This window comes from Mustela putorius, unplaced genomic scaffold, assembly GCF_011764305.1.
Source record: "Mustela putorius furo isolate JIRA1106 unplaced genomic scaffold, ASM1176430v1.1 tig00537248_pilon_pilon_pilon, whole genome shotgun sequence".
NCBI lineage: Eukaryota > Metazoa > Chordata > Mammalia > Carnivora > Mustelidae > Mustela > Mustela putorius.
This window is the reverse complement of record NW_025422387.1, coordinates 5,128,507-5,155,012: the sequence shown is the minus strand read 5'-3', so window position 1 is coordinate 5,155,012 and position 26,506 is coordinate 5,128,507. Positions and strand designations below refer to the sequence as shown.

General features: G+C 57.4%; 1 protein-coding gene across 2 annotated transcripts; it reads left to right on the top strand.

Moving 5' to 3' along the window:
• The first annotated feature begins 444 nt into the window (after window positions 1-444).
• On the top strand, window positions 445-24,100 carry SETD1B (SET domain containing 1B, histone lysine methyltransferase). Of its 2 annotated transcripts, none has more exons than XM_045073610.1 (17): window positions 445-687; window positions 1,212-1,399; window positions 1,643-1,741; window positions 2,447-2,717; window positions 4,780-4,892; window positions 5,769-7,007; window positions 10,528-11,355; window positions 11,687-11,948; window positions 12,029-12,390; window positions 12,480-12,579; window positions 13,157-13,678; window positions 14,966-16,219; window positions 17,045-17,211; window positions 19,018-19,149; window positions 19,240-19,359; window positions 19,438-19,575; window positions 21,462-24,100. In XM_045073610.1, exons 2-17 carry the CDS (start codon window positions 1,226-1,228, stop codon window positions 21,633-21,635), a joined length of 5,955 nt encoding a protein of 1,984 aa, XP_044929545.1. In that variant the 5' UTR covers window positions 445-687; window positions 1,212-1,225; the 3' UTR covers window positions 21,636-24,100. The 2 variants fall into 2 exon arrangements, with proteins under 2 accessions (XP_044929545.1, XP_012911939.2); XM_013056485.2 differs by lacking the exon at window positions 445-687 and adding an exon at window positions 881-1,094.
• The last annotated feature ends 2,406 nt before the right edge of the window (window positions 24,101-26,506 follow it).

The window sequence follows — 26,506 nt, the reverse complement described above, 5'->3', positions numbered from 1 at the left end:
ACACAATCACACTCCCCGACCAAAAAAAAAAAAAAAAAAACCCAAAAAACAAAAAGAAACCCCAGCCCTTTCCCTCAGAGCCCCCACGCGCCCACCTCCGGTCCTGGCAGTTTGGAAACAGTTTTGGAGGCCCCAGGCGCACGCCGCGGCGGCCGCGGCTCGGAGGGTAGCCCCAGCCGCGGGAGGTAGAGCCCGGGGAGACCCCCCCTCCCCTGCCAGCCAAGCCCCCCACCTAAGTCCCAGCAGAATAAATAAATTAAAAGGCCTTCCCCGGGGGAGGGGGGGAGGCAGTGTGGGAGCCAGTGAGGGGTGGGGGGCCGCTGGGGCCCGGGGCTTTGGCGGCGCAGCTGCCGCCGCCGGGAGAGTGCCTGGGGAAGCGGCGAGGAAGGAGAGGGGAGGAGGAAGAGGAGGAGGAGGAGGAAGAGGAGGAGGGTGAGCGCTCGGGTCGGGCTCCTTAGCGGTGTATTGTGGGATGTGCGGCTACTGGGAGCCGAGCCTCCGCCGCCAGCCGCCTCCCGGGCAGCAGCAGCAGCAGCAGCAGCAGCGGCGGCAGCAGCTCCGGGCCCGGCAGCCGCGGCGGCGGCGCCCCCCCCTCCCGGCCCCCCGTCCGGCCGCCCCGGCCTCGGCTCCCGCGGGGGACACCATGTACTGGCTGGCGGCGCAGGGAGGCCGGCGCCCGGCGGGGATGTAAGCGCGGCTCGGGGAGAGAGAGGCCGCGGTCGGCAGCCGGGCGGCCCCAAGCCCCCGGCCCCGGCCCCGGCCCCGGCTCCGGCCGAGCGGGCGGGCGGGCGGGCGGGCGGGCGGGCGGCGCCAGGCCTGCCGCGAGCCCGGCGCGCGAGCCGGGCCGAGCGAGCGAGCGAGCGAGCGCCACGCCGGGCGGCCAGGCGGCCGGACGGACACCATGGGCCGGAGCCCGCGTCCTCCGGGCGCCCCGGGCCCCGCCAGCACGCACCGGGGGCCCCCGGGAGCCCCTCGCTGCCGCCCCGAGACGGTGGCCGACCGGGCGGGCGCCTAATTCTCCCGGAAGGGTTATTCTCTCGCTCTAGTCTTATTTTGGGGGGAGCCAGCGAGACAGCTCCTTTTGGGGCGCGCTGGTAAGGTGGGAGGGGGTGGGGGCTGGACGATTTGATTCTTTCGCGTGTGTGTAGAAGCGGCCGCCGCCGCCGCCGCCGCCGCCGCGGCGGAGACGACAACAACTTGCTCGTTTTCAGGTTGGGTTAACGGCATGGAGAACAGTCACCCCCCCCACCACCACCACCAGCAGCCCCCGCCGCAGCCCGGCCCTTCGGGCGAGAGGAGGAACCACCATTGGAGAAGTTACAAGTTGATGATTGACCCGGCTCTGAAAAAGGGGCATCATAAACTGTACCGCTACGATGGGCAGCATTTCAGCCTGGCGGTGAGTAGCCGGCGCGCCTCCCCGCCGCCCCCACCCACCCCCAGCCGAGCCCGGGGCGTGGGGGAAAAGGGTCCGAGCGGCCCAAGGGACCCCCCTTCCGACCACCGGGCCAACTGTCAGCCCGGTCCCCAGTCCTGGAGTTTGACAAGTGCCTGGAGAAGGGGGGGGTGGTCTGCCCCTGCCCCTGGGGAGTGGGACCAGCCTTCTCATTCCGCCCCCTCCCTCACCAATTCCTCCCCACAGATGTCCAGCAACCGCCCGGTGGAAATTGTCGAAGATCCCCGGGTGGTTGGGATCTGGACCAAAAACAAGGAGCTGGAGCTGTCGGTGCCCAAATTCAAGGTAGGACCCCTCCCCCCGACCCCACGGTCTCTTCCCTCCCCCCTCCCCGCTCCCCGAGTTCGAAAATAACGCCAGTCCTGACCGAGCCCAGCCAGATTCTGAGTTCCCGCCGTCCACGGCTGGGGAAGTTTTGGCGGGGAGGGGGAGATGGCAGCGAGGGGGGTGTCCCCTCCGGGCTGCTGTAAACAGAATAACACTCAGTGAAACTGTAATCAAGGATCTGATACAGTGTCCTGCCGGCCCACCTGGGGGCTCCGGGTCCCCACCTGGCTCCTGCCAGCCGGGCTGCTCTGCCCCGGGACCCGCCCCCCTTCGCAGCCTTACGGCTTAAGGGGGACAACTTCCTAGACCAAGGGTTCGCCCCTGACCCCGCAGCAGGGAGAGGAGGCCGGAATGGGGGGTGGGGAAAGAGAAACTGTTTCTTTTTCCCCTTTCCTTTCGAACCCAAAGGACTTCCACGTTCCAAACGATTTAATCCTCCGCTTCCCGGGCCCGCCCGCGTGCATTTTTTTTTTTCCCCAAAAAAAACAAAACAAAACAAAACAAAAACAAAAAAACCCCAAAACATACATATATATGTATATGTATTTTTTAAAAATTCTTCGTTGTTTTAAACGGGCATGCAAGTGGGGAATGTTGTGTTTCCCTTTGGTTTCAATGTTCTCCAAACTCCCTTCCCCCCCCCCCTCCCCCGGTCCCTGCCAGATCGATGAGTTCTACGTGGGCCCGGTGCCTCCAAAGCAGGTGACATTTGCCAAGCTGAATGATAACATCCGAGAAAACTTCCTGAGGGACATGTGTAAGAAGTATGGGGAGGTGGAGGAGGTGGAGATTTTGTACAACCCCAAGACCAAGAAGCACTTGGGCATTGCCAAGGTGGTCTTTGCCACGGTCAGGGGAGCCAAGGAGGCTGTTCAGCACCTTCACAGCACTTCGGTCATGGGGAATATCATCCACGTGGAGCTGGACACTAAAGGTGAGTGCTTAGGTCCTGCCTCCCCTCCTCCGCAGGTGGTTCTGTCACTAGGACTCCTTTCCCTCCCTGAGCCCTGTTGGGGACCCCCCCTCAGCCCTGGTTTTTTTTTTTTTTTTTTTTTGCCCCCTCCTGAGGGTAGAGTCACGTGGAGCTAAATGTGTTGTCTGTTGCTAGGAGACAAGCTATAATTTACCAAATGTGCTGTCCTTGGCTACTGCATGTACCCCTGGGGACCACCCAGAGGCTTCCCCACCACTGACACCCCTGCGGGCCCCTCTCGGAGCCCTGGTGGCCTGGGTTTAGGCAGTCCCCAGTGTTGCCATCTGTGTTAGGGGAGGAGGCGGGGTTTGTTTATTTGTGAGGGGCTGAGGGAGAGCTGCCAGAATGCCTTTAAATACAGAAAGGGTAGGTCCTTCAACTAACAAGAGAGCCCTCCGAGGATCCAGGGTCCTCCCCATCGCCCCCATGTTACCCCTTCCCTCTGGAAGTGGAAGCCAATCTGGGCCCAGAGTGTGGTTTCATTGATAATGTTCCGATGGAGCCGCTCTGGGTGCTCAAGGGTTGACACTGTGCCTTCCCTCCTCTCTCTTAAAGAGACAGCAGCGCCTCCCGTGCACTGGGATCCAGCTGTGTGCTCTCTCTGAGCTGGCTGCTGGAAGAGTGCAGCTGGAGAAGCCACCCTTCCTCCCTTAGGTTCTTGGGAGGAGAAGCTCGATGCTGCAGAGAGGGGCTTGTAAGACTCTAGGGCATCCCCCAAAGTTCGCCTGCGGCCTCTTTAGGGAAGTTTCCACCAATATTGAAGGAGGTGCTGGGTGCCCTGAGGAGCAGCCTACCGTGTGAGTGGACAGGCCACCTTGGGTGCAGTGCTTCCTGGGGTCTCCTGGGAGATACTGCCTGGGAGGGCTTCGGCCTGAAGTTTCCAGGAGTTCTGTGAGCACAGGGTTTCAGGGCAACCAGGGCACACCAGATCCAAACAGGAAGATCCAAACTCTTCTTTTTTGCTTTTAATAATGAATACATGTTGACTGGGTCTTTAAGCCCTTGCTGGGGGTTGTAGAGGGACGCTGGAAGCGGGTGGGCACAGTTATCCCACAAAGTCTTGCCAAGCCTGTACCTGGATCTGAGTTTCCTCAGGGCACAAGCCCAGGTTCCTGGCCACGACACAGCACCTCTCTCCCTCCCTCTAGTTTCTCAGTCTCTGTCAGAAGCATTCAGACCCTTCCAAATCTACTCATCCCTTGGGGGGCTGCTTTCTGATGTCTCCCTGAGAATTGACTGTGGACCCCTCTCCCCGCCACTTGCCCATTTTAAGGAGCAGCCAGCTCTCACCAAAATTCCACTTCTGAAAAGGGGGGGGGGTGGGAGGCCCTTAGAAACTACCAGCTAACTTTGTATTTCAAGAAAGAGACCAGTAAAGTGTAAAGTGTAGCTCAAGGAATGTGTCTCCTTTGCATATGTAAGCAGCTGCCTCAGAGGGCTCTATAAATATCAATAATCTGGGGCCCCCTGGTCTATAGAGGCCTCTCTCTGCTGTGGGGGGAGGGTTACCAGACTGCGCTCTGGGACTGAGTCCCACGCAGAGCTGGGGAGCCCTGGGAGCCTGGTCAGAGGAGGAGGCCTATGGAGTTCACAGTAAAGGGGAGCTGGAGTGTGTTTTACAAACTGCTCGTCACCTGGCCCCTGATAGATAGCAACAAACTGTTGCCTCTGTGTCCCTGGGTCTCTCCGCTTACTGTAGCCTCTGGCTGCTAAGTGGGAAGACCTGACCCTTTGTTTGGGTGCCCTGGCCCAAGTGACAGGAAAGGGCTTTGTGTTGGGGGTGGCATTTCTGTGGTGGGGGGAGTCCCAGTCCCACAGAGGATTAAGTTCTGAATCTTGTCCAAAAAAAAAAAAATCATACAGTTTAGCAGCTTCATTGAACCGATGGGACTTCTCAGTCAGGTGCAAAGAGAGGGGGTTACCCAGTCAGGGTCACAGAGCTTCCCAGGCTTGGGGTCTCAGGCCAACCTGTGGGGTCTGCCCCAACCTGGAGCCTCCCTCAGTTCTCTCTCCCCTCTCACAGGGGAAACCCGCATGCGGTTCTACGAACTGTTGGTCACAGGCCGATACACACCTCAGACCCTCCCAGTGGGCGAGCTGGATGCTGTCTCTCCACTCGTGAATGAGACCCTGCAGGTGGGTACATCACCATCAGCACACCCGCCCGCCCCCCCCACGCTCACTTTCACACTCATCATCAGCTTCTGGCATGACCCCCCCCCACCATCTCCAGCGTTGGACTCCAGAGTCTAGGAGGGAAAGGAGCCTAGCCTTGCCGGGGCTGGGGTTCCCGCAGACCTGCAGCTTCCCAGGGCTTACTTTGTGTCGGTGCAGTGTTGTGTCTGACATCCTGTCACTGCTCTGCCGCTGCCCCCAGAAAACAGAGCAAGAACCCTTACCCAGCCGCTACCTTCCACCTGCACGGCCCTTGCACGGGGTCTCTCTCAGTCCAGTCCCTCCCTGGCAACAGCGCAGCTGCCCTCAGGAGGAGCTTTTCCAGAATGAAAGGTCTTTGCTGACTTGCTGGGGTGTTCAGTAGGCATTTTAGCCATGCCATGCTATTTAACTGCTAAAACACAGGAGACCAGAGGGAACAGGGCCCTTGGCCATCTCCTTCCTCCCCAAACCCATAGTTCTTCTGCTGGAAGGTCTTTGATTTCTGACAATCTGAGACAGGGAGGAAATCCCAATTCAAACCAAGAAGTCAGGATCTTCTCTTTTCTCTGCTTTAGCGATGATAAACAATCCTCAGGGTTCCTTGAGGATAACTGGATATCCTAAGATTAGAGAACAGTTAGGACCATCCAGAAACTCCTCTTCAGTCTCCTGCTCCCCCCACCCCACCCGTGCCCCACCCCGCCACCTCCTTTTACCAGGCTGCAGTTCTGGAGTGACCAGTTTGGCTCTGAGATCCCCAGAGTGAGAAGGGAGAACAGCCCCCCCAAATTGCACGACGCCCCCCACCCACCCCAGATCTCACATACCGCTCTCCCTCTCTTTCCCTCTCCTCAGCTGTCAGATGCTCTGAAGCGCCTCAAGGATGGTAGCCTGTCTGCGGGCTGTGGCTCTGGCTCATCCTCTGTCACCCCCAATAGTGGCGGGACCCCCTTCTCCCAGGACACGGCATACTCCAGCTGCCGCCTGGACACGCCCAACTCCTACGGACAGGGCACGCCGCTCACACCGCGCCTGGGCACCCCCTTCTCACAAGACTCCAGCTACTCCAGCCGCCAGCCCACACCCTCCTACCTCTTCAGCCAGGACCCCACAGTGACCTTCAAGGCCCGGCGCCACGAAAGCAAGTTCACAGATGCCTACAACCGCCGCCACGAGCATCATTATGTCCACAACTCTTGTGCCGTCACTGCGGTGGCAGGGGCCCCGGCTGCCTTCAGGGGCTCCGTGGACCTCCCGTTTGGGGCAGTCAGCGGCAGTGGAGGCAACAGTGGCCCTCCGTTCAAGGCCCAATCACAGGACTCGGCCACGTTCGCCCACACTCCACCACCTGCCCAAGCAACCCCCACTCCTGGAGTCACATTCAAGTCGACTTTCTCTCCGTATCAGACCCCTGTGCCCCCTTTCCCCCCACCCCCCGAGGAACCTGCCACCACAACCACCTTTGGGGGCCGTGACAGCGGGGAATTCCGGAGAGCACCTGTGCCCCCACCCCTGCCACCCGCTGAGCCTCTGACCAAGGAGAAGCCAGGCACCCCGCCTGGCCCACCACCTCCTGAAGCCAACAGCATGGAGTTGGGTGGCCGGCCGACCTTCGGCTGGAGTCCTGAGCCCTGTGACAGTCCAGGCACGCCTACGCTGGAGTCATCACCTGCGGGGCTGGAGAAGCCCCACGACAGCTTGGACTCACGCATAGAGATGCTGCTGAAGGAACAGCGCACCAAGCTGCCTTTCCTTCGGGAGCAGGACTCGGACACCGAGCTGCAGATGGAAGGCAGCCCAATCTCCTCCTCCTCCTCCCAGCTTTCCCCACTGGCCCCCTTTGGCACCAACTCCCAGCCAGGCTTTCGAGGCCCCACACCACCCTCCTCACGCCCCTCCAGCACCGGCCTGGAGGATATCAGCCCCACGCCACTGCCTGACTCCGATGAGGACGATGAGCTTGACCTGGGCTTGGGGCCCCGGCCCCCTCCGGAGCCAGGCCCCCCGGACCCTTCTGGTCTTCTGGGCCAGACAGCTGAGGTAGCCTTGGACCTGGCTGGAGACAGGACCCCAACCTCAGAGAAGATGGATGAGGTACCATGTCTGTCCACCTCTGTCTTGGATTGGTTTTGTCTATCTTGTGTCTCCCTCTTTCCTCCCCTGAAACATTCTCCCCTTAGGACAATGAGCTAAAACACAGAAGCATCAGGGTTAGGGCAGCGAAAATAACAGGTCAAATATAGAGAATAAAAAGAGAAAGCAAAAAGCACCAGGGACTGTGACTGAGCAGCTGGTTGGCTCTGAGCAACCCAGCAGCCATGGAGAGAAGGGAAACATGACCTAGTTCTGTTGCTCTCCTATTAGGTATGGGAAGCTAAGACCTTTTCTAGGGATCCATTCTGACTTGAGCTTCTTGAGTGGGAGTTTACTGAGACCCCAGATAGTAGGGACTGTGGTAATGGTTCTGGATCGCCTCCTCTGTTGGGTGGCTTGGGTATGATCTTGGGTATGATCCTGACACTCAGGCTTATTTGGGAAAGGGATTAGCCAGAGCATTCTTAGGCTAGGCCAGGTGGGAGCTCTGGAGCATTGTATCCTAGAACCTAGAGCCCTCTGAAGAGATGGAAAGCCCTGGTGGGCGGGGAGGGCATTGAAATTTCCCTTAGCCCTCTCTCTCTGTCTCCAGGAGTGAAGGAGTTAAGGGTTAGCCCAGGGGGAGGGCCACAGCCAGAAACAGGCAAAACATCATTCTCCACTGCTCATCACCCATAGAACCTCATCGGGGGTCTTATTACCCAAATCTCCAGCCTCCGGGTTGGGGTAGGCGGGTTGGGGTAGGCGCACTGCTGTGCTACATTCCCTTGGAGGGAAGGATTAGGTCATCTTCCCTTGGCTCTGCTCCTCCCCATTTCTGATCCAGGCACCTGTCCCGGTACTCCCAGAGACCTGGGTTGGAACCTGTGTGCCCAGTGGCTTTGAGCAGCCAGGGACTTAGAGCTCTGTGCCCCTGTGGGCGGCAGGAAGGAGGGTTCCCCCCTTCCCAGGGCCTTTGATTAGGCATGTTTGGCCGCCTCAGGGAGGAACAGAGAGGAACTTGGCCTGCCCAGGAGGGGACTGCGGGTGGCTGGTGCTCCAGACGCCCTGAGATGGTTCTAGGGAAGTGGTTTCTGGTGCCAGGGGGTCTGAGCAGGAGGAGTTGACAGGTGTGCAGAGGTGAGGGGCTGATAGCCCTGCCATCTTTTCTTCCCTCTGCTGCTTGGGGTAAGGGGAAGTTCACCATGCTGACTGGCTGGTCCAGGACTGGGAAGCCCGGGGCAGCCAGCGGGACTGGGCTCTCCCATCTTGTCACTGTAGGAAAGGGGAGACTGGAGTCCGAGAGGTGGGGTCGGATGCCCCAGGACAGTAGCCCTGGGAAGACCACAGTACTGATAACATCCAGGCTGGCCCTCGGGAGCCCCCTGCTGGCAGCCTGGAGAGCGGCAGCTGCGTTCCTCCAGACTGAACTGGGAGGCTGTCCCAGCTCATGCAGAAGACTCCAGAGAGAGAGCAGGGGGTACCACTAAGGGGCATTCCCTTTCCTCACAGAGGCTGGTGGTTAAAAGTTCAGGCTCCAGTCCTTGAGCCTGGAGACCCAGCTCTGTCACTTACTGGTTATGTGACCTTGGTAAGGCACTTTCCCTCTCTTGAGTCTCAGTTTCATGGTCTGTGAAATGGGACGGTGGAAGTACCTGCCTCCCACTGTCTGCGGCTTAAGTGAGGTGCCCCCAGGAGAGCTCCAGGCACGGCGGAGGGCTGCTGCTGAGCACTTCAGCTGTAGGCTAGTTCCCGCTGGTTCTCACCCCCACCCCCGGGTGCCGGAGGGGCGGAGGGAGAGGCAGGGCCGAGGGCTGGAGCGCAGGCTCCGGGTCTCCTTGCGATTGGCTGGCGGCAGTGCCGGGTTAACCCTGTATGTGCTGTGTTCGCGAAGCTGGGCGCTGTCCGGGACTGATCTCCCTCCCCTGCGCTGTCCCTGAGATTCACGCTGAGCCTGTGTCTCGTCCACCATGTGCTTGATAGACCCTGAGACAGAGAGAGAGAGAGAGAGACTGTGTGTGTGTGTGTGTGTGTGTGTGTGTGTCTAGAGGGCGGTCTAGCAAAATCCAGAGCTTCCTACAGGTGCTGAAAGTTTGGTATTCCTCCTCCCTGCGGTGCTCTCCCAATTTGCCTTTGAGCACTCGCTCTCCTAAAGATCTGACCCCGGATCTTAGAGCCTCCACACACCCCGCCTTCTCGCCTTCTCAGGCTTCAGATGCACTCTCCGTCTCCAACTTACAAACGCTCTGTCTCCTCAGCCAGGTTCATCTAGATCAAGACCTGAGCCACTTTCTCACCTCCTGTCCTGACATTAGAGCCTCTTTCTCCCACCTCTGCTCTGCCTTTTCACTCCACCTCTGCCATGTACACCAAAGTGCCCCCTTCTGTGCCCATTTCAGAGCTGGGGTCGTCCTCGGCCCCTCCCCTCCTCACCTGGTACCCTGTCCCTAGATTCCATGGGGATCCATCCTGAGCTTGAGTCCCAGCCTTCTCTCCGACTGGCTGTGCCTCCTTGGCCAGTGGCCGTTTTCTCATCTGTCGGGGGCTGGAGTCGACCCCCCACCTCACAAGGCTAGAGCACGGATGAAAAATGAAACACTGTACCCACAGTACTCAGCCCCACACGGCCGTGCTCAGCGTGCGGTCTCAGGAGCAGATACGAAGAGTGACTAAGGAAGGGAAAAGACATACCTCCTGTTTATACAGCCTTAAAACTGCCAAACCTTTAACTCAAATGTCACCTTGGACAGCTGGCCCCGTCGCAATGAGGATGGCAGGCTGACTGGGAGAGGAGGCAGGGGAGCCACGTCTTGGTTTGAATCCTGGTGCCATCTCTTTATTGGCTCTATGGGCTTGGGCAAGTTACTTAAGCTTTCTGTGTTCCGGTTTCCTTGGTAAAAAAGGAGATAACAGATCTACCTTGTAGAGTCGTCCTGCAGACTACTTGACTCAGTCCATATATCAAGTCGTTAGAAAGATGGGTGGAAATGGCAGCAGTGTCGCACCTTAGTATTACCTTCTCTGGGTACAGACAGAATCTCTCAAGCTGATGGAATGTGCTTCTCTCGCCACACCCTGTCTCCCTCCCCAGCTTCCTCTCTCTCCATGGTGGGCTACGTATTTCACTTCTACATTCTGCTTATCCTTTGCCTCTTCCCTCTAGAAGCTTAGCTCCATGACAGCAAGAATTTTACCCATCTTGTTCACCACTGTGTTCCCAGCACCTAGAACAGTGCCTGGCCCACAGCAGGTGCCATGCAAGTGTTTGTTGAATGAGTGAATGAATGAATCCTCATGAACCGTGAGGCAGGTACTGAGATGCTCATTATGCAAGCAGGAAAACTGGGGTTTAGCAAGACTAAGAGACTCACCGAGCCTACATGGTCCAGAAGGGAGGGGACCAGGATCTGAACCACAGGATCTGCAGTGCTTCTGAGTCTTGAGGGGGAATTCTCTGACTTTCTGGTGTTTGGAAGGGCTCTATGAGCCAGCGTGGTCTCCCAGGCTTAACCTCGGCACTCTCTCCTGGCTCTCCCTGCAGGGCCAGCAGTCCTCGGGCGAGGACATGGAGATCTCGGATGATGAGATGCCCTCAGCCCCCATCACCAGCGCCGACTGCCCCAAACCCATGGTGGTGACCCCAGGGGCAGGGGCTGTGGCGGCCCCCTCTGTGCTGGCTCCTACCCTGCCGCTGCCCCCACCCCCCGGCTTCCCACCACTGCCCCCGCCACCGCCACCGCCCCCACCACAGCCAGGCTTCCCCATGCCCCCACCTCTGCCGCCGCCCCCACCCCCACCGCCCCCGGCCCACCCAGCTGTGACTGTGCCCCCACCACCCCTGCCAGCACCCCCACCCGGTGTCCCACCCCCGCCCATCCTGCCACCGCTGCCGCCCTTCCCTCCCGGGCTCTTTCCGGTGATGCAGGTGGATATGAGCCACGTGCTGGGTGGCCAGTGGGGTGGCATGCCCATGTCCTTCCAGATGCAAACGCAGATGCTGAGCCGGCTGATGACCGGCCAGGGCGCTTGTCCCTACCCACCCTTCATGGCTGCGGCGGCGGCGGCGGCCTCAGCGGGGCTACAGTTTGTCAACCTGCCGCCCTACCGTGGCCCGTTCTCCCTGGGCAACAGCGGGCCGGGCCGCGGGCAGCCCTGGCCTCCCCTCCCGAAGTTTGACCCGTCAGTGCCGCCACCAGGCTACGTGCCACGCCAGGAAGACCCACACAAGGCCACTGTCGATGGCGTCCTGCTGGTGGTACTCAAAGAGCTCAAGGCCATCATGAAGCGTGACTTGAACCGCAAGATGGTGGAGGTGGTGGCTTTCCGGGCCTTTGACGAGTGGTGGGACAAGAAGGAGCGGATGGCCAAGGTAGGCCGGCCAGCCCCCACTCCTCTCCCAAGCTGTGTTACTGGAGACAGCGCTCCCTCTAACTCCTAAGTAGGACAGCGTGCGTGTGACTCCGTGAAGCTTGTGTGTGCGTGACACGGGTGTGCACCCGCTCTGTGGGTGGGGATGTCGGGGTTCAGGGAGGCAGAGTGGAGCGCTGCTTGTGTCTTGAGCCGTGGGCACAAAGCGCAGCCAGTTTTGTGGGAAGGAAGCAGCAGTTACGATGTGGCTGTCACTTTTGAGGGAAGGCGGGCTGCTGAGAGAGGGCCGCCCGTAACCATGGTGACAGTCTCCTCCGCTCTGGCACCCCCAGGCCTCACTGACCCCAGTGAAGTCCGGTGAGCACAAGGACGAGGACAGGCCAAAGCCCAAGGACCGCATCGCCTCATGTCTGCTGGAGTCGTGGGGCAAGGGCGAGGGCCTGGGCTACGAGGGCCTTGGCCTGGGCATCGGGCTGCGGGGGGCCATCCGCCTGCCGTCCTTCAAGGTCAAGAGAAAGGAGCCGCCAGACACAGCCTCTTCTGGTGACCAGAAGCGCCTGCGACCTTCAACGTCTGTGGATGAGGAAGATGAAGGTATATGCCCCCCTCAGCCGGGGCTGGGCTGTCCCCCAGCGTTTCCCCAGCCTGGCTCAGACACCCCTCTCTCCCCTCAGAGTCAGAGCGGGAGCGGGAGCGGGACATGGCGGACGCTCCCTGCGAGCTCACTAAGCGGGACCCCAAGGGTGTCGGTGTGCGGCGACGGCCAGCCCGGCCGCTGGAGCTGGACAGCGGTGGGGAGGAGGACGAGAAGGAGTCCCTGTCGGTGTCCTCCTCGTCATCGGCGTCCTCGTCCTCGGGCTCCTCCACGACCTCACCGTCGTCCTCGGCCTCTGACAAGGAGGAACGGGAAAGCACCGAGGAAGAAGAAGAGGGCGAGGAGGAGGACGAGGAGGACGAGGAGGAGGAGGAGGAGGAGGAGGAGGAAGGCCCCCGGAGCCAGGCCTCCTCTTCCTCGACCTCATCTATGTCGGATAAGGTACGTTTGGGTTGGGGAGGCCTGGGGTGCTGGGCCCGACGAAGGGGCCCCTTTGGCTCACCCTGGCTCCCCCCGTCCGTCTCTCCCAGGATGACGGCGACAGTGAGGACCAGGAGGAGTCTGAGAACGATGACGAGGACATGGCCCTCTCGGAGGCGAGTGAGAAGGACGAAGGGGACTCGGACGGAGGTGAGCGGCGTGGGCCGAGGCGCCTGGCCCGGCCCGGGGTCCCCTGCAGGACACAGCCTGGGCAGTTCTCAGCTATACTTTTGGGGCAGGATTTCTGGCCTTCGGCACGTAAGCTCAGTGGCGTGCCCGGGCGTGACGTAAGGGACAGTTCCGTGTACATCGACACGGCCAGGGTAGGTCAGTCCCTGGAGACAGAAAGGAAACTAGTGGTTGCTTGGGTCTGACGCTGGGAGGCTGGAGGCCTGATCCCACGCTAAAGGTGCTGGCTGGCTTCTTGAGCTCCTGAGGATGTCTTGGAACTAGAGGTAGTTGTACAGCACTGCGGATGTACTCACCACCGCTGAATTACTCTCCTTAATACGGTTAGTTTTACGTTCTGTGGATTCATCTCAGTTTTTTACGATGGTGACTAGTTACCACACGTGAGCACGCGTGGGCACATGCACATGTCCCCCGGCCACCCGAGGGCCCCGTGCAGCCCGAGGGGCCACGCGTGCGGGAGCTGCGGGAGCTGCGGGGAAGCGTCCCTGGAGCGCAGCAGATGCTGAAGGGCTCCCGCCTGTGTCCCCTGCCCCAGAGGAGACCGTGAGCATCGCCACCTCCAAGGCTGGAGCTGAGTCCTCCAGCGAGAGTTCTGAGTCTTCTGAGTTCGAATCAAGCTCTGAGTCCTCGTCATCATCCTCGGAGGATGAAGAAGAGCTGGTGGCGAGGGAGGAGGAGGAGGAAGAAGAGGAGGAGGAGGAGGAGGAGGAAGAGGAGGAGGAGGGGGAGGAGGAAGAGGCAGCAGTGGATGAAAGTATGGCTCCGGCGGCTCCCGACGAGGACTTTGAGGAGGACGTAGCCACGGGGGCCCCTGCGACGGAGTCCTCGGTCATGGAGGAGGAGGTGGACATCGAGGCTGAGGAGGAAGCCCCCAGGGAGCGGACCCCCGTGCCGGAAGAGCCCCCCTTGCCTGTGTGCATCGAGGTGCCGGCTAGCTGCAAGGAGCCCCCCCCAGAGCTGGGCCTGAAGCAGGAAGTGGCCAGGCTGCTGTCTCCAGAGCCCCCCGCCGGAGGAGAGCCAGAGGCCCGGCCCCCGCCGTCCCCCGAGCGCACCCCAGGTAACACCTGCACCCACTGTGGGGTGGTGGGGAGGGAGGCAGGATGGCCTCACTCACAGAATGAGCCCAGGCTCCTTTGGGTGAATCGCTGAACCTTCCCAAGCTCCGGTTTCCTCGTCTGTTAACACGGGGTCAGTGGATTGTGTCTCTCCCGTGAGGTCAGATGGAACGACAGAGGGAGGGGACATGGTGTGCCAGCGTGGAGCCTGGCGCCCAGCCAGAACTCCAGACAGTCCTTGGTGCGAGTAATTCCCCACCGTTTGGGCCTTGGCCCATGAGTCCTATGGGATGCTCCCAGGAAGGTGGGGAGGAAGGGGGTGGGGGGCAGACGTGCATGGTCATTTCGGTGACAGGCAGGTGGGGGAGGCCGTGGACACTGCCCCCTCCACCATTTTTATGGAGCCACACAGAGCATACTCAGTGCTCTAACGTACTGCCCAGTGGACCTTTCTGCAATGATAGAAATGTCCCCTCTCTGCCCTGTCCGGTCCCATAGCCGTTAGACACAGTGTTGCTAAGAGCACTTGAAATGTGGCAAGTAGAACTGAATTTGTAATTTTATTTAAGTTTAATTAGTTTAAGCTTACATAGTCATGCATGATTAGTTCGTACCTCTAATAAGTCCTTTAGGGGGAAAAAAATACTATTGTATTTTCTGTAATTCTGTATAATTTGGCTACAGAACCACGGGTCTTTAATACTGTCGTAGGTACTTATTTAGCCTATTTTGTGTCCCCAGTATTATTTTAGGCATTGACAATACAACACTGGGCCAAACAGACAAAAGTATCTGCCTTCATGGAGCTTACAGGGTGGAAAAATGTATTAAGCTAGAAAATGTACTAAAATGTACTAAGCTAGAAAAATGTATTATATGACAGTGGAGATAAATGTTAGGAGAAAGGTTCTGATAAGTCCTGCAGAAAAAGGGACTTGAATTTTACTCAATAGCAGAGCTCATTTTCTTGGTCCACAGGACATTTCCTGTTCACACGGACACCATTCTAAGGACATAATGTCAAAAGCTAGCAACCATGTCTTCTTATGTCTTTCATTTATTCCACCATCATTTATCAGGCACCTACTGTGTGCCTGACAGTGGGCTGAGCATTGAGAAGCCGTGAGTAGTTTAGCTATACGGGGACAGTCCCCATACTCAGAGAACTGGAGGGGTCTCAGATGGCTATGAGGCCAGGTATTAAGCACACAGTGTGGCAACATAAATAGGGCACCAAGAGATGTTTGAATCGAATACTAATGGTCTGGTTTGTGCCCACCTCTTTGCAGAGGAGAACCTGGAAGTGGACCCCCCTGCGCTGCTCTCCTTACCCCTGCAGCCGCCGTTACCACCCCCACGACCGCCCCGGCCGCCTAGCCCACCACCAGAGCCTGAGACCCCAGAAGCCCCCTCGCACCCACCCGTCCCTCTGGAGCCCTCTGCAGAGGAGCAGCCCCCGCGTACTCCAGGCCTCTGTGGCAGCCTGGCCAAGTCACAGAGTACAGAGACAGTGCCGGCCACGCCGAGCGGGGAGCCCCCACTTTCAGGGGGCAGCAGCGGCCTGTCACTGAGCTCCCCGCAGGTGCCTGGCAGCCCCTTCTCCTACCCTTCCCAGTCCCCGAGCTTGAGCAGTGGGGGCCTCCCCAGGACACCTGGTCGGGACTTCAGCTTCACACCCACCTTCCCCGAGCCTGGCGGGCCCCTGCTCCTGCCTGTCTGTCCCCTCCCAGCTGGCCGGCGCGATGAGCGGTCTGGCCCCCTGGCCTCCCCGGTGCTCCTGGAGACGGGCCTGCCTCTCCCCCTGCCTTTGCCCTTGCCCCTGCCCCTAGCATTGCCTGTCCCCGTCCTGCGGGCCCAGACACGGGCCCCTGCCCAGCTGCCACCTCTGTTGCCAGCGCCGCTGGCCCCCTGCCCACCCCCAATCAAGAGGAAGCCGGGCAGGCCCCGGCGATCCCCGCCGGCTGTGCTCTCCTTGGATGGGCCCTTGGTCCGGGCGCCAGGGGGCGCCACCCTCGGCAGGGACCTCCTGCTCCTGCCAGGCCAGCCACAGACCCCTGTCTTTCCTAGCACCCATGACCCCCGGGCCGTGACCCTGGACTTCCGGAACGCGGGGATCCCAGCCCCCCCACCACCCCTGCCCCCCCAGCCTCCTCCGCCCCCACCACCACCCCCTGTTGAGTCCAAGCTGCCCTTTAAGGAGCTAGAGAACCAGTGGCCCTCGGAAGCCATCCCTCCAGGCTCTCGTGGGCGCGATGAAGTCACTGAGGAGTTTATGGACCTGGCCAAGGTTCGGGGGCCCTGGCGCCGGCCGCCTAAGAAGCGCCACGAGGACCTGGTGGCCCCAGTCTCGCCCGAGCTCTCGCCACCACAACCCCTCTTCCGGCCCCGGTCGGAGTTTGAGGAGATGACCATCCTGTATGACATCTGGAATGGTGGCATCGATGAGGAGGACATCCGCTTTCTGTGTGTCACCTATGAGCGGCTGCTGCAGCAGGACAACGGCATGGACTGGCTCAATGACACCCTCTGGGTCTACCATCCCTATATCCTAGCCTACGGGGCGTGGTCCTCGCCCACCTCCCTGGGCCCTGTCTCCCAGGACACCCACACAGGCACCAGCACAAATGCCCATCACCTACTAGCCGAGTCTGGGCCGGCATGATGTGGGCTCCGTGCAGAGTCCTCACTGGCACTCTGAAACACACCTTCCGGGCCAGGCCCATCTCACCCTGTGCAGGTCTCGGGGCCCAAGGTAGCAACGTGAATGTACAATATCACAGTTGCGGAGACTGAGGGCCCCATCCTAGCTGCCCTCGTCACCTCATTAATCTTCCCAACAGCCCAGGGAGGTGTGGGCTATTATTCCCATCTTATCTATATAGACACTGAGGCTCAGAGAGGTTGACTGACCTGCCTGAAGCCCCACAGCTATGAAGGAGCAGAGCTGAGAGTTGAATCCAGGCAACTCTGCTTCCAGACTCTGGGCTCTGGACCACGATGCTACCTGGATTGTTGGTTAAGCACTGTCAAGTTGGGAGTGGTCATTGTCACCACTGTATCAAGCTAATTTACTGAGTACCTCCACTTCAGGAAGTCAGCTAAGTACCTAAGCATATGTACTCATTCAGAGAGGCATTGTTAAGACCACACCAGGGCCGTGCACCTGGTACCCCTACCCAACAGAGGTCAGACCATCAGCAGGGTTAGCCTGCGGGCAGCCTCTTGGCAGTGGCTTAGCTGTTGGGGGGGGTGGAGCCTCCTGGAGATCAGCCCGAGGGTAGGCAGGCTGGGCTGTAGGGCTGTTCCTCCCAGGAAGGAGTGGGAGGGGCTCTTCAAGAATGTCCCTGTGGCCCTTAACCCACACCCACCCACCAGCCTCTCTTCAGCTAAGAAAAAGAAACGGGATGATGGCATTCGTGAGCACGTGACGGGCTGTGCCCGCAGCGAGGGCTTCTATACCATCGATAAGAAGGACAAGCTCAGATACCTCAACAGCAGCCGCGCCAGCACGGATGAGCCCCCGACAGACACCCAGGTACTGCTATCAGGTGCCTGGCCACACTGGAGCCTCCTGGGCTGTGGAGGGTGGAGATTCCAGGATGGGATACCAGGCAGCATGGGGGGCTTGTGGAGTCAGAGGGGCTGGCACAGAGAGTGTTAATCACCTGGGTGCTCAGGTTGGAAAAGCGTGGTGAGGTTGGGAAGTGGGAGCCTCTGAGGTTTTCATCAGGGATGTGAGCCAAGTGGAGTTGCATTTCCGGAAGGTTCATTCTTTCCTTTTTAAATTCAGCAAATGTCTATTGAGTGCCTGCTGTATCCCAGGCACTGTGCTGGGTCCATTCACTGGGTTCAGTGAATAAAATAAAATCATGTTCCTTGCAGAACTTACCTTTTAGAAGGGAGGTAGGAAATACGTGAACAAATAAGCAGAATTTCAAGTGGGGTAAACAGGACCGGAGGTTAGGTGTGGTGAGTCAGAGACAGTTAAGCCAGGTCTGAATAGAGTAAAGAAATGAGCCATGTGGATAACTGGCAAAGACCACAGAGAAGTAGAAGAAGGCTTCAGTAAAAAGTTAAAACAGGAAGGGTTCCTGGCTGGCTCAATAGAGCATGTGAGTTTTATCTTGAGGTGGTGAGTTTGAGCCTTGTGTTGGGTGTGGAGCCTCAAAAAGTTAAAACAGGAGAGGGACTCACTAAGTCTGGAAGTTAGCACAGCGTGAACTGCATGTGCAAAGGCCGTGAGGTAGAGAGGATCTCAGGTGGTGTGAGAAAGGGAAGGAAAGAGGAGTTGAGGCCAGAGACAGAGCAGGTCATCAAGGCCCTTGGAGGTAGTGGTGACAAGGTTACATATTCTCTGTGTGACAGCGAGCTGCATGGAGGTTTCCAGACGGAGGGTGAGGGTGATGTGGCTCAGCCCATGATTTTGATAACTCCCACTGGCTGCTGTGGAGCGTTGATTGCAGAGGTCCTGAGGGGAGACTATGGCACAGTTGTGGCAGTTCCCAGTCCAGACATGTGGGCACGTTCAACGGCGTTGGCCATGAGAAAAAAGGGGGTGTGTTTGAAAGAATACTAGGAAGCTGAAAGGACAGACCTGGGGGCCAGACTGGCCACAGGGGACAAAGGAACCAGCTGGGATGTCACTGGGTCTGGCTTGAGGAGCTAGGAAGCAGGGTGCCGAGCACTGAGGTGGGAAGCTTGAGTTTTGGGGTTTGTGGAACATCCAGGTAATGAGGTCTGTTAGGCAGTTGGATTTTTGGGCACAGAAGAGAGCCTAGGAGGGGGACAGCTGTCTGTCATCAGGATGGCAATGTTGAGGGAAGGTCACAGCAAGGATGAGCTTACTCAGGGAGAGGGCGTTTATGGGGAGGAGGGCAGAGGACAAGGGCGACCAAGGGAAAGGGGAGGGAGGCAAGGGTGTTGAGGAAGGAGCTGTGATCTCAAATGCTTGGAAAAGTCTGAGGCCCCGTGGTGAAAGCAACAAGGGCGGGGGTGGATAGACACCCACCATCCTCCCTCCTGAAAGTAAAGGCAACTTCTGGCTGAGACAGGAAAGACAAAGTGTGAAGGGAAAGTTGTATTATTTGCTTTGCTGGAGGACGTTGAACACGTTCAGATTCCAGCAGAAGGACCAGCGGTTCAGAAGGACCAGCGAAGAGGAGAGGTGACAAGTAGGGATGGGAAGCTGGGAAGACAGGGACCCAGAGCTTAGCATGGAGTCGCCAAGAACGCGATAGGGACATGGGTACCTTGTAGCACCCTGAGTGGGCCAGCTCCCCCGCCCCCCCCGCGCCCCCGCAGGACAGCCACGCCCCTGACCCGTGGCCCCTGTCCTCCACAGGGCATGAGCATCCCGGCGCAGCCTCATGCCTCCACTCGGGCGGGCTCGGAGCGGCGATCCGAGCAGCGTCGTCTGCTGTCCTCCTTCACTGGCAGCTGTGACAGTGACCTGCTCAAGTTCAACCAGCTCAAGGTGAGGCCGGCCCCACCTAGGGTAGCCTGGGGGGGAGGGCGGGACTCTTGAGACCAGAGCTTTCACCTCTCAGCTCCTTCTCTCCCCCAGTTCCGGAAGAAGAAGCTCAAGTTCTGCAAGAGCCACATTCACGACTGGGGCCTGTTTGCCATGGAGCCCATCGCGGCCGACGAGATGGTGATTGAGTACGTGGGCCAGAACATCCGCCAGGTAGGCACTGCCCAGAGGTGGGGGCATCGGGGCCCGGGTGGGACGGCCCAGCCCAGACTGAGACCTTCTCCCGGCCAGGTGATCGCGGACATGCGGGAAAAGCGTTACGAGGACGAGGGCATTGGCAGCAGCTACATGTTCCGGGTGGACCACGACACCATCATCGATGCCACCAAGTGCGGCAACTTTGCACGCTTCATCAACCACAGCTGCAACGTGAGTGCCTGGCGCGGGCCGCCGCTGCCCCCGGAAGCTTCTGGCACAGGATGGGCGTGGCCTCCCTCCCAAGTTCCGGTCACGGGGTGATGGGGGCGGGGCGGGGGGGGTCATCATTGGCGGAGTCTCTCTCTTCGACAAACGGGGGCATAACGAGAGCCAAGGTGCGGAAGAAGCGGTCTGCACCGCTCGCGGGACGGCGTTCCTCCTGGCCCTGGGCTCCGCCCTCAGAGAACTTTCGTTCTGGGGCAGGGAAAGAAATGCTCTGCGTCCGCGCTGTCCGCCGTCGGGGCGCGAGCTGCGGGTGGGCTGGACGCGGGGCCGGTGCTGCTGAGGAGCTGAGCTCGTCGTTTACTTTGGTTTCACTTAAGTTTAAATAGTCACACGTGGCTAGTGGTGATGGTGGCGGACGGCACTGGCCCGGGGGGCGCAACGGCTGCTGGGAGCGGGGCTGGTTCTCGTGCTGAAGACAAGCACGGGGAGCTCCAGACGGGGCAGGCGAGATCCAGAGCAAAGATACCAAACTTTGAAGTCACGACGTCGCTACTTAGCAAGTGACCGTACGTAGGCTGGTGACGTCATGTCTCAGGGCCTCAGTTTCCTGATCTGGAAATAGCCCCTCCCTAGAGCTTGCTGGGAGAGCTCAGTGCTCCCGCATGCAGGCCCTCTGCGTGTGCTGACACGGGCAGCTCTCCCAGCCGTCACCGGATTGTCACCTGGGCCAGTAGGGACTTTTGCTTGCCTCTCCTTTGGGATCCAAGGGTTGGAGGGACTCACCCAAATGGCAGTGAGTGGGGCAGGCGTTCGGCTCAGGGAGGCCCAGGAGGGGAGAACACCTGCTAGAGAGACTGGGAGGCTGGCAGCTGGGATGCAGTAGGGGGCGAGAGGGTGGGTAGGAGAGGACGTTGGCAGGGTTGGGATGGCCACATCACTGAGCCTTGCTGGCAGAGCTGAGAAGCTTCTCTATATGCCAGGCAGGCTACTGGAAGGTCGCGAGCCGTGGGGGATGACAGGGTCTGCTGTTCCCTAGGAAAGATTTCGCTGGCTGCTGGGCCAGGAGTAGATTTTTCCAGAGGTTGGAGAGGCAGTGGGAAATGCGGAAGTCCAGCTGCTGATGAGAGGAGCCTGGCGGGGGCTATGGCAGTGGAGGTAGAGAGCAGTAGACAGAATCGGTAGGTCCTTTGGAGGGAGAACCCACAGGCCGTGACAGATCCAGCATGTGTCCAGGGGCCTGAGGGCCTAGTGTGGCTACTCCTGTGAGTTTTCGGTTTGAGTTTACGGAGTCAAAAAATGTCTCCTGGAGCTGCCAAAGGCAGATACCAAGAACAGGTACTTGGATTTCTAGGTCTGGAGCAGGGTCGAGCAAACCTTTTCTTTAAAGGGCCTGATAGTAAATATTTTTGGCATTATGGCCCAGAGGATCTCTTAGCAATTATTGTAACTGCCATTGAAACAAAAGCAGCTACAGACAGTACGTAAATGAATGGGGTTGGCTGTGTGCCAGTGAAACTCTGTTTGCTCAAACGGACAGTGAGGGGCCAGTGTTTGCGGACCCCACCTCTGGAGCCCAGAAGTGAGGCCTGGGCTAGAAACAGAATTTGGGGAGTCACCTGTAGTATAAATGGAAATTGATGCCCTGGGCAACATTTATTATTATTACTACCATCATCATCTTTCCTGTTTAGTATCAGAGGCAGGGGCTCCCCTTGTCACCCAGATAGGGCAGCTGAGGCTCGAGCAGGTGGGCACTGGGCATGGAGGTCGTGTGGCACCTTTGTCAGGGTTTATAGGGAGCTCCGTCGGGTTTTGGGGGCCTCATGGCGGAGGGCCTGGTTGGGGTACCGGGTGAGTCATCAGCTCACGGTCCCCTCCTGCCTTGCCCACAGCCCAACTGCTATGCCAAGGTGATCACGGTGGAGTCACAGAAGAAGATTGTCATCTACTCGAAGCAGCACATCAACGTCAATGAGGAGATCACCTACGACTACAAGTTCCCCATCGAGGACGTCAAGATCCCCTGCCTGTGTGGCTCCGAGAACTGCCGGGGGACCCTCAACTAGGCCCCGCGGATGGCTGCCCGTGCCGCCCTAGGGCTCCCAAGCGTGGACCCCAGGGCCCCGGGGCCCAGCCCCACCTCCCACCCCCATTTCAGGTGCTCTCCCCTACCCAGCGGCCATGTCAGGGCCTGGCGCCCCCAACACTACCCCCAGGACCCAGTGCAGCTCCAGCCCCTCAGCGGGAAAGGGCTTCTCTGTCTCTCGGCCCATGTCTCTTTGGTTTTTAAAAATGCTCCCTTCAGGATTTTTGTTGAACTCCAGCGTAAACTTCTCTCTGTCTGTGTCTCTCACTCTCCGTCTCTCTGTCTCTGTCCTTCTCTTTTTCCGTCTTCCCCACCAGCCTCTTCCCATGAATGCTGCTATGTTGTTTTGTCTTCTCTTTACTCTCTTCCTTGTCAAAAGAAAAGACGTTTTAACCGTTGAAATGTGAAAGCAGAATCAGAGAGCGGGGATCCCCCGTGGGGGCTGCAGAGGCCTTGGTGTAATGGTGAGTCGGCCCACGTTCCGGAATGCCCGGGCCAGGGCGCTGGGCCAGGTGCTGCAGAGAGGAGGGGGGTCAGGCCACATGGCTCTGACCTCAGAACACTACGCAAGGCCCCCTCTCTGCTGGTGATGACTCCATGAGGAGAAGACCCCCGCCTTCTGTTCTTTCCCCAGCAGCCTGGGGGCGCCATTTCCCCTAGCAGACCCTGGTTGGAGCCAAGCTGGTCCCAGGCAGGGATTTCCCCTCTGGGCTCTCCTGCCACCCCACACCCTGCCACCCCCAAAATCTTGGGTTCAATGTTTACTTTCTCATTCAAATGCCAGCAATGAGGGAGCCTCCCGGAGGCCCCAGTGTGGGGGTGTGGGGGCACTGGGAAGGGTCCTGTCTCCTCTCCTGCCCTCACCTTCATCCGGGCAGGAGGGCCTCCCAGGGCAGGCGGGTCCCCCAGTCCCGCCACTACGGGTCTCTGACCATATGCACGTGGCATTTTTTTTCATTTATAAGCTTCACCCACTTGCCCCTACCCACACCCCAACTCACCCAGCCAGCAGCCCCCTCATCCCAAGAAGGCAAGAGCATATTTATTTTTGGAGTGAGAAGATTATTCTCCCAGAGAGAGGAAAATCTTGGAGAAGATTTAAAAACTCATCTAAGTCTGACAGGTTTGGTTTTTTTCCCCCTTAACCATTTTTACCCCCTTCCCATCATCCTCTTCAGGGTTTATTTCCATGGATTCTTTTTTTTTTTTTTTCCCTGTGCGTGTATAAAATCAAAACGAAGGGAAGAAATAGGTTTTTGAAGTTCAGAACCAACTTCTGTATATAGGCTGCCATAAAGGACTTTTTCTCGGGAACATTGTTTCTTGTAGAAACATGTGGAAGACTTTTTTGCTCATTTCTTTGTATTTCCAAAAATCTCACTCACATGCACACATACACACACACACACACACACACACACACAAGGCAAGTCCCTCGCATCCCAGAAAGCAGAGCAGGCATGTAAATAATTTCTGGAAAGTGACTGTTGTGACCAGGAGTCATCTTCACCCAGACGGGAGAGCTCCCAGTGGGGCCGCCCCCCCCCCCAACCCTGCGGACGCAGGCCCGGAGCCTCTGGTATCTTCAGCTTGTGTCAAGCTTGTTATCATGTAAATTCTGTACAAAGAATTGTTATTTTTCTCTTTTTTTTGTCGTTGGTGGTTTTGTTGTGTTTTTTTTTTTTTTTTAATTTCTTTACCCCATGCCCTCCCTGTTTGAGATTGTGCCCACCAGTTTCAAGGTTTCAAGGTCGATGAAATCGGTGGCATTAAGACACAGAGGAGGGACCTGGGCACAGCGGCGACCTTCTCTTCCGTTTGCGGTTTTCTGCCTAATTGTGCAACTGAGGAAATATTTATTTTTCACATGAGGAAATGTGTAGTCTGTAGAGATGGTTGATTTAAGTTAGTCGTGCAGCCCCCAAGGGGCTGCCTTCGTGCTCACCCCTCTCCCCCGAGAAGAAGCGGAGGGGGATGTGAGGAAACCAGGGTTGGGGGCCAGCCTCATGCCTCGCCCTGGCCTCACCTTGCCCAACTGGTGAGGGGCTGCACCCTCCCTGTCCCTGGGAACCCCCTCCCCACCCCCAAAATGGTTTGCCATATCCAGAAACATGGCTCGTTTTCTTTCAATGCCTTCGTTCTCATTGAACAAATCTTTGCTTTTGAAAAGTTGGGGGTTTCTGCTTTTGTTTCTTAAATTTCTCTTGTCCCTCCCTCCCTGCCTCTCTCCTCCTGCAAAGAAGAGAACCCATAAGATTTAGGGATGTTTGTGCATATAGACTCTGTCATCCGTATGTAACTTGTTTTGAAGAGAAGTGTTTCCGTTGTGGGTGTGTCTTGCTGTAAATACTTGTTCATATTTTTGTGAATTCAATACTATGTACCATTGTATTATAGTAACTTTTATAAAGCAAACCATAAATATACTGACTTTTCTTACAGATACGCCGTCTCTCTTGCTCTCCTCTCTCCCTCTCTTCCTCCTCCTCTTTCTGATGGGGCACACCCCTGCTCACAGGGAGGGGGGCCTGGCAAGGTTCAGCGGGTAGAAGGAGCTAGGTGTGGTGTGCGGTCCACTCAGACCGGTGGTTCTTTTTTGTTTTTTTTTCTTTTAGACTGGTGGTTCTTAAACTCTGAGCCTGTTAGGTGGATTCTGTGAACTAGGCCTAGTTAGACCCTTTTAAGGTTTTTTTGCTTTTAAGTTTTGCTTCTACAACTTTTCTTGAAATCTTGGGTATCTAACACTGCTAAAGGTTTGTAATTAGGAAACAAGCTCAACTATCCAATGGGAAAGGGAGTATCTCAAAGATGGTCACTACTCCTTTTGAGACAGCCCTCTGGTTTGCATTTGAGGGGGAAGGGACTGATAAAATAGTCAGAAGACGAGAAGCATTAAGTGAATCTAGTGTTTGTGGTGTTTGAGGCTCTGGCCTCTATGCCCCGTGGGTCTCAACTCTTCCTGATCCTGTGGCGGGGTAGCCACAGGGGTCCCTGGAGACTTTGTTAGATGTCCACCTAACCCCTGAGAAGAACAGATGCCAAACCCCAGCCATAAGCAGTTTGACTAAAAAAAAAAAAAAAGTGCCTGACCTCCCTTCTCACTAGGGACATGTAAATTCTACCACAAAATAGCCAACGTTGGCTAGTATGGGGCTGGAGGCACTTGGACATCATTAGTGTAAGCTCAAATGGCCACAACCTCCAAGAAGAAAAAGTAGATATTAACAATCGGTTTAAAAATTAACAAAAACTTTCAGCACAGGTGTTCTGCTGCTTGGAGTCGAGCCCAACAGTCACACGCAGGCAACAGAATGTACACGGATGTTCTTTGCAGCCTCACTTGTGAAGGCAGGGGAGATGCCCTTGTTGGTGGGCTGCTTTCCAGAATCGTACTTCCAGACAGGAGAACACCACCGAAGGTGGATTTGTGGGGACAGAAAAAGCTGAGACTGACCAGGAAAGAGAGCAGTTGCTGGCCATTCTGTCCATTCAGCCAAGGTGACTGTGCACCTATGAGGTGTCAGATGGTTCTCTAGGCACTGTGGACACAGGGTTGGAGAAAACACACCCCCCCGGCTTTATGTGATTGTGTTCTTGTGAGTCAGGCAAACATGAAGAACACATGCTATAGTGAGAAAAACAGCTACGAGAAAGGCCTTATCAGTTGAGAGGGGGTGAGATTTTAAATACAGTGGTCAGGGCAGTCTGCTTAGCACACATGTGAACAAAACTCAAAGGAGATCAGGGAGGCAGCGCTGTGGACACCACGAAAGAGAGTAGTGAAGGCAGAAGGAATCGTGAGTGCAAAGGTCCTGAGGCTAAAGATGGCTGGTGTGTTTGAGGACCAGCCTAGAGGAGGTCCATGCGGCTGCAGCTAAATGAGGGGAGGGGGCCGGGAGTAAAGGAAATGAGGTCGGAGAGGTGCTGAGTTGGGGGCAGGGGGAGGCAGACGCTGTGGGGGGCCTGGCAGGGCAGTGAGGACGACCCAGGGCAACTAGCCAAAGGCAAAGAAAAGAAACATCCAAATTTGAGTTTCCTTCATCTTCTCTCTTGAACCTGCTCCTCCTGCCCTAATTTCCACCTTGGTCAATGGCACTTCTATTCGTCCCCTCCACCCACCACGGCTGTGGCTGGTTACCTAAACCCAAACCCCAGAAACCCCGAACTTCTCCTTTTCCCTCCACTACCAAGTCAGACGGTTCTCCTTCTCCCTTATTCAAATCTATCCACTGCCCCCTCTGCCCTCTCAGTCCCATAGGACAAGTCCTTTCTTCTCTGGTCCTGCTGTGGGCGCCAAAAAGGAAACCCCAATTTGAGCCATCTGCGTGTAGACCAGGATGGGAAGGGGAGGAGGAAGTGCCAGGCAGACTCAGGCAAGACCCCTCACCCAGGGCCCTCTCCCAAAATAACAAAAGCAAACACATACCAGTGACATCATGCCAAGAGCCACTGTTTTAAACATCTGCTATTAAAGGTACTGCAGTGTTAGGAGGTGGGTGTTGTTACCATCCTCATTTAACAGACAAGGAAAAGGGAGGCCCTGAGAAGCTGAGTAGCTTGCCCAAGTTCACACAGCTAACAAGCAGCTGACCTGGGGTATGAACCCAGGCAATCCTGCTCCCTAGTCTGTGCTCAGCTAATGAGGGTCCGCTCTGCCCATGTCCCGTCTAAGGAGGCACCCACCACTTGGCACGAGGTGATTGTTACTGCATAGGAAGACAAGCCCAGAACTGCCTGGTTATTCCAAGAAGAACCAAAATCCTAGAATTTGTATGTGAAATATCCAACTTTCTGAAATGATGACTCACATTTGTTTAAAACTATACAGACTAAATAAAATACATCTGTGAG

What these genes read in the sequence shown, in the direction of transcription:
- SETD1B (XM_045073610.1), top strand. Translation starts at nt 1,226, where the DNA reads ATGGAGAACAGTCACCCCCCCCACCACCACCACCAGCAGCCCCCGCCG. An exon ending in GTCCCCCGAGCGCACCCCAG is followed by an intron (nt 13,679 to 14,965) that starts GTAACACCTGCA and finishes ACCTCTTTGCAG; the next exon opens with AGGAGAACCTGGAAGTGGAC. An exon ending in CCTCTGGGTCTACCATCCCT is followed by an intron (nt 16,220 to 17,044) that starts ATATCCTAGCCT and finishes ACCCACACCCAC; the next exon opens with CCACCAGCCTCTCTTCAGCT.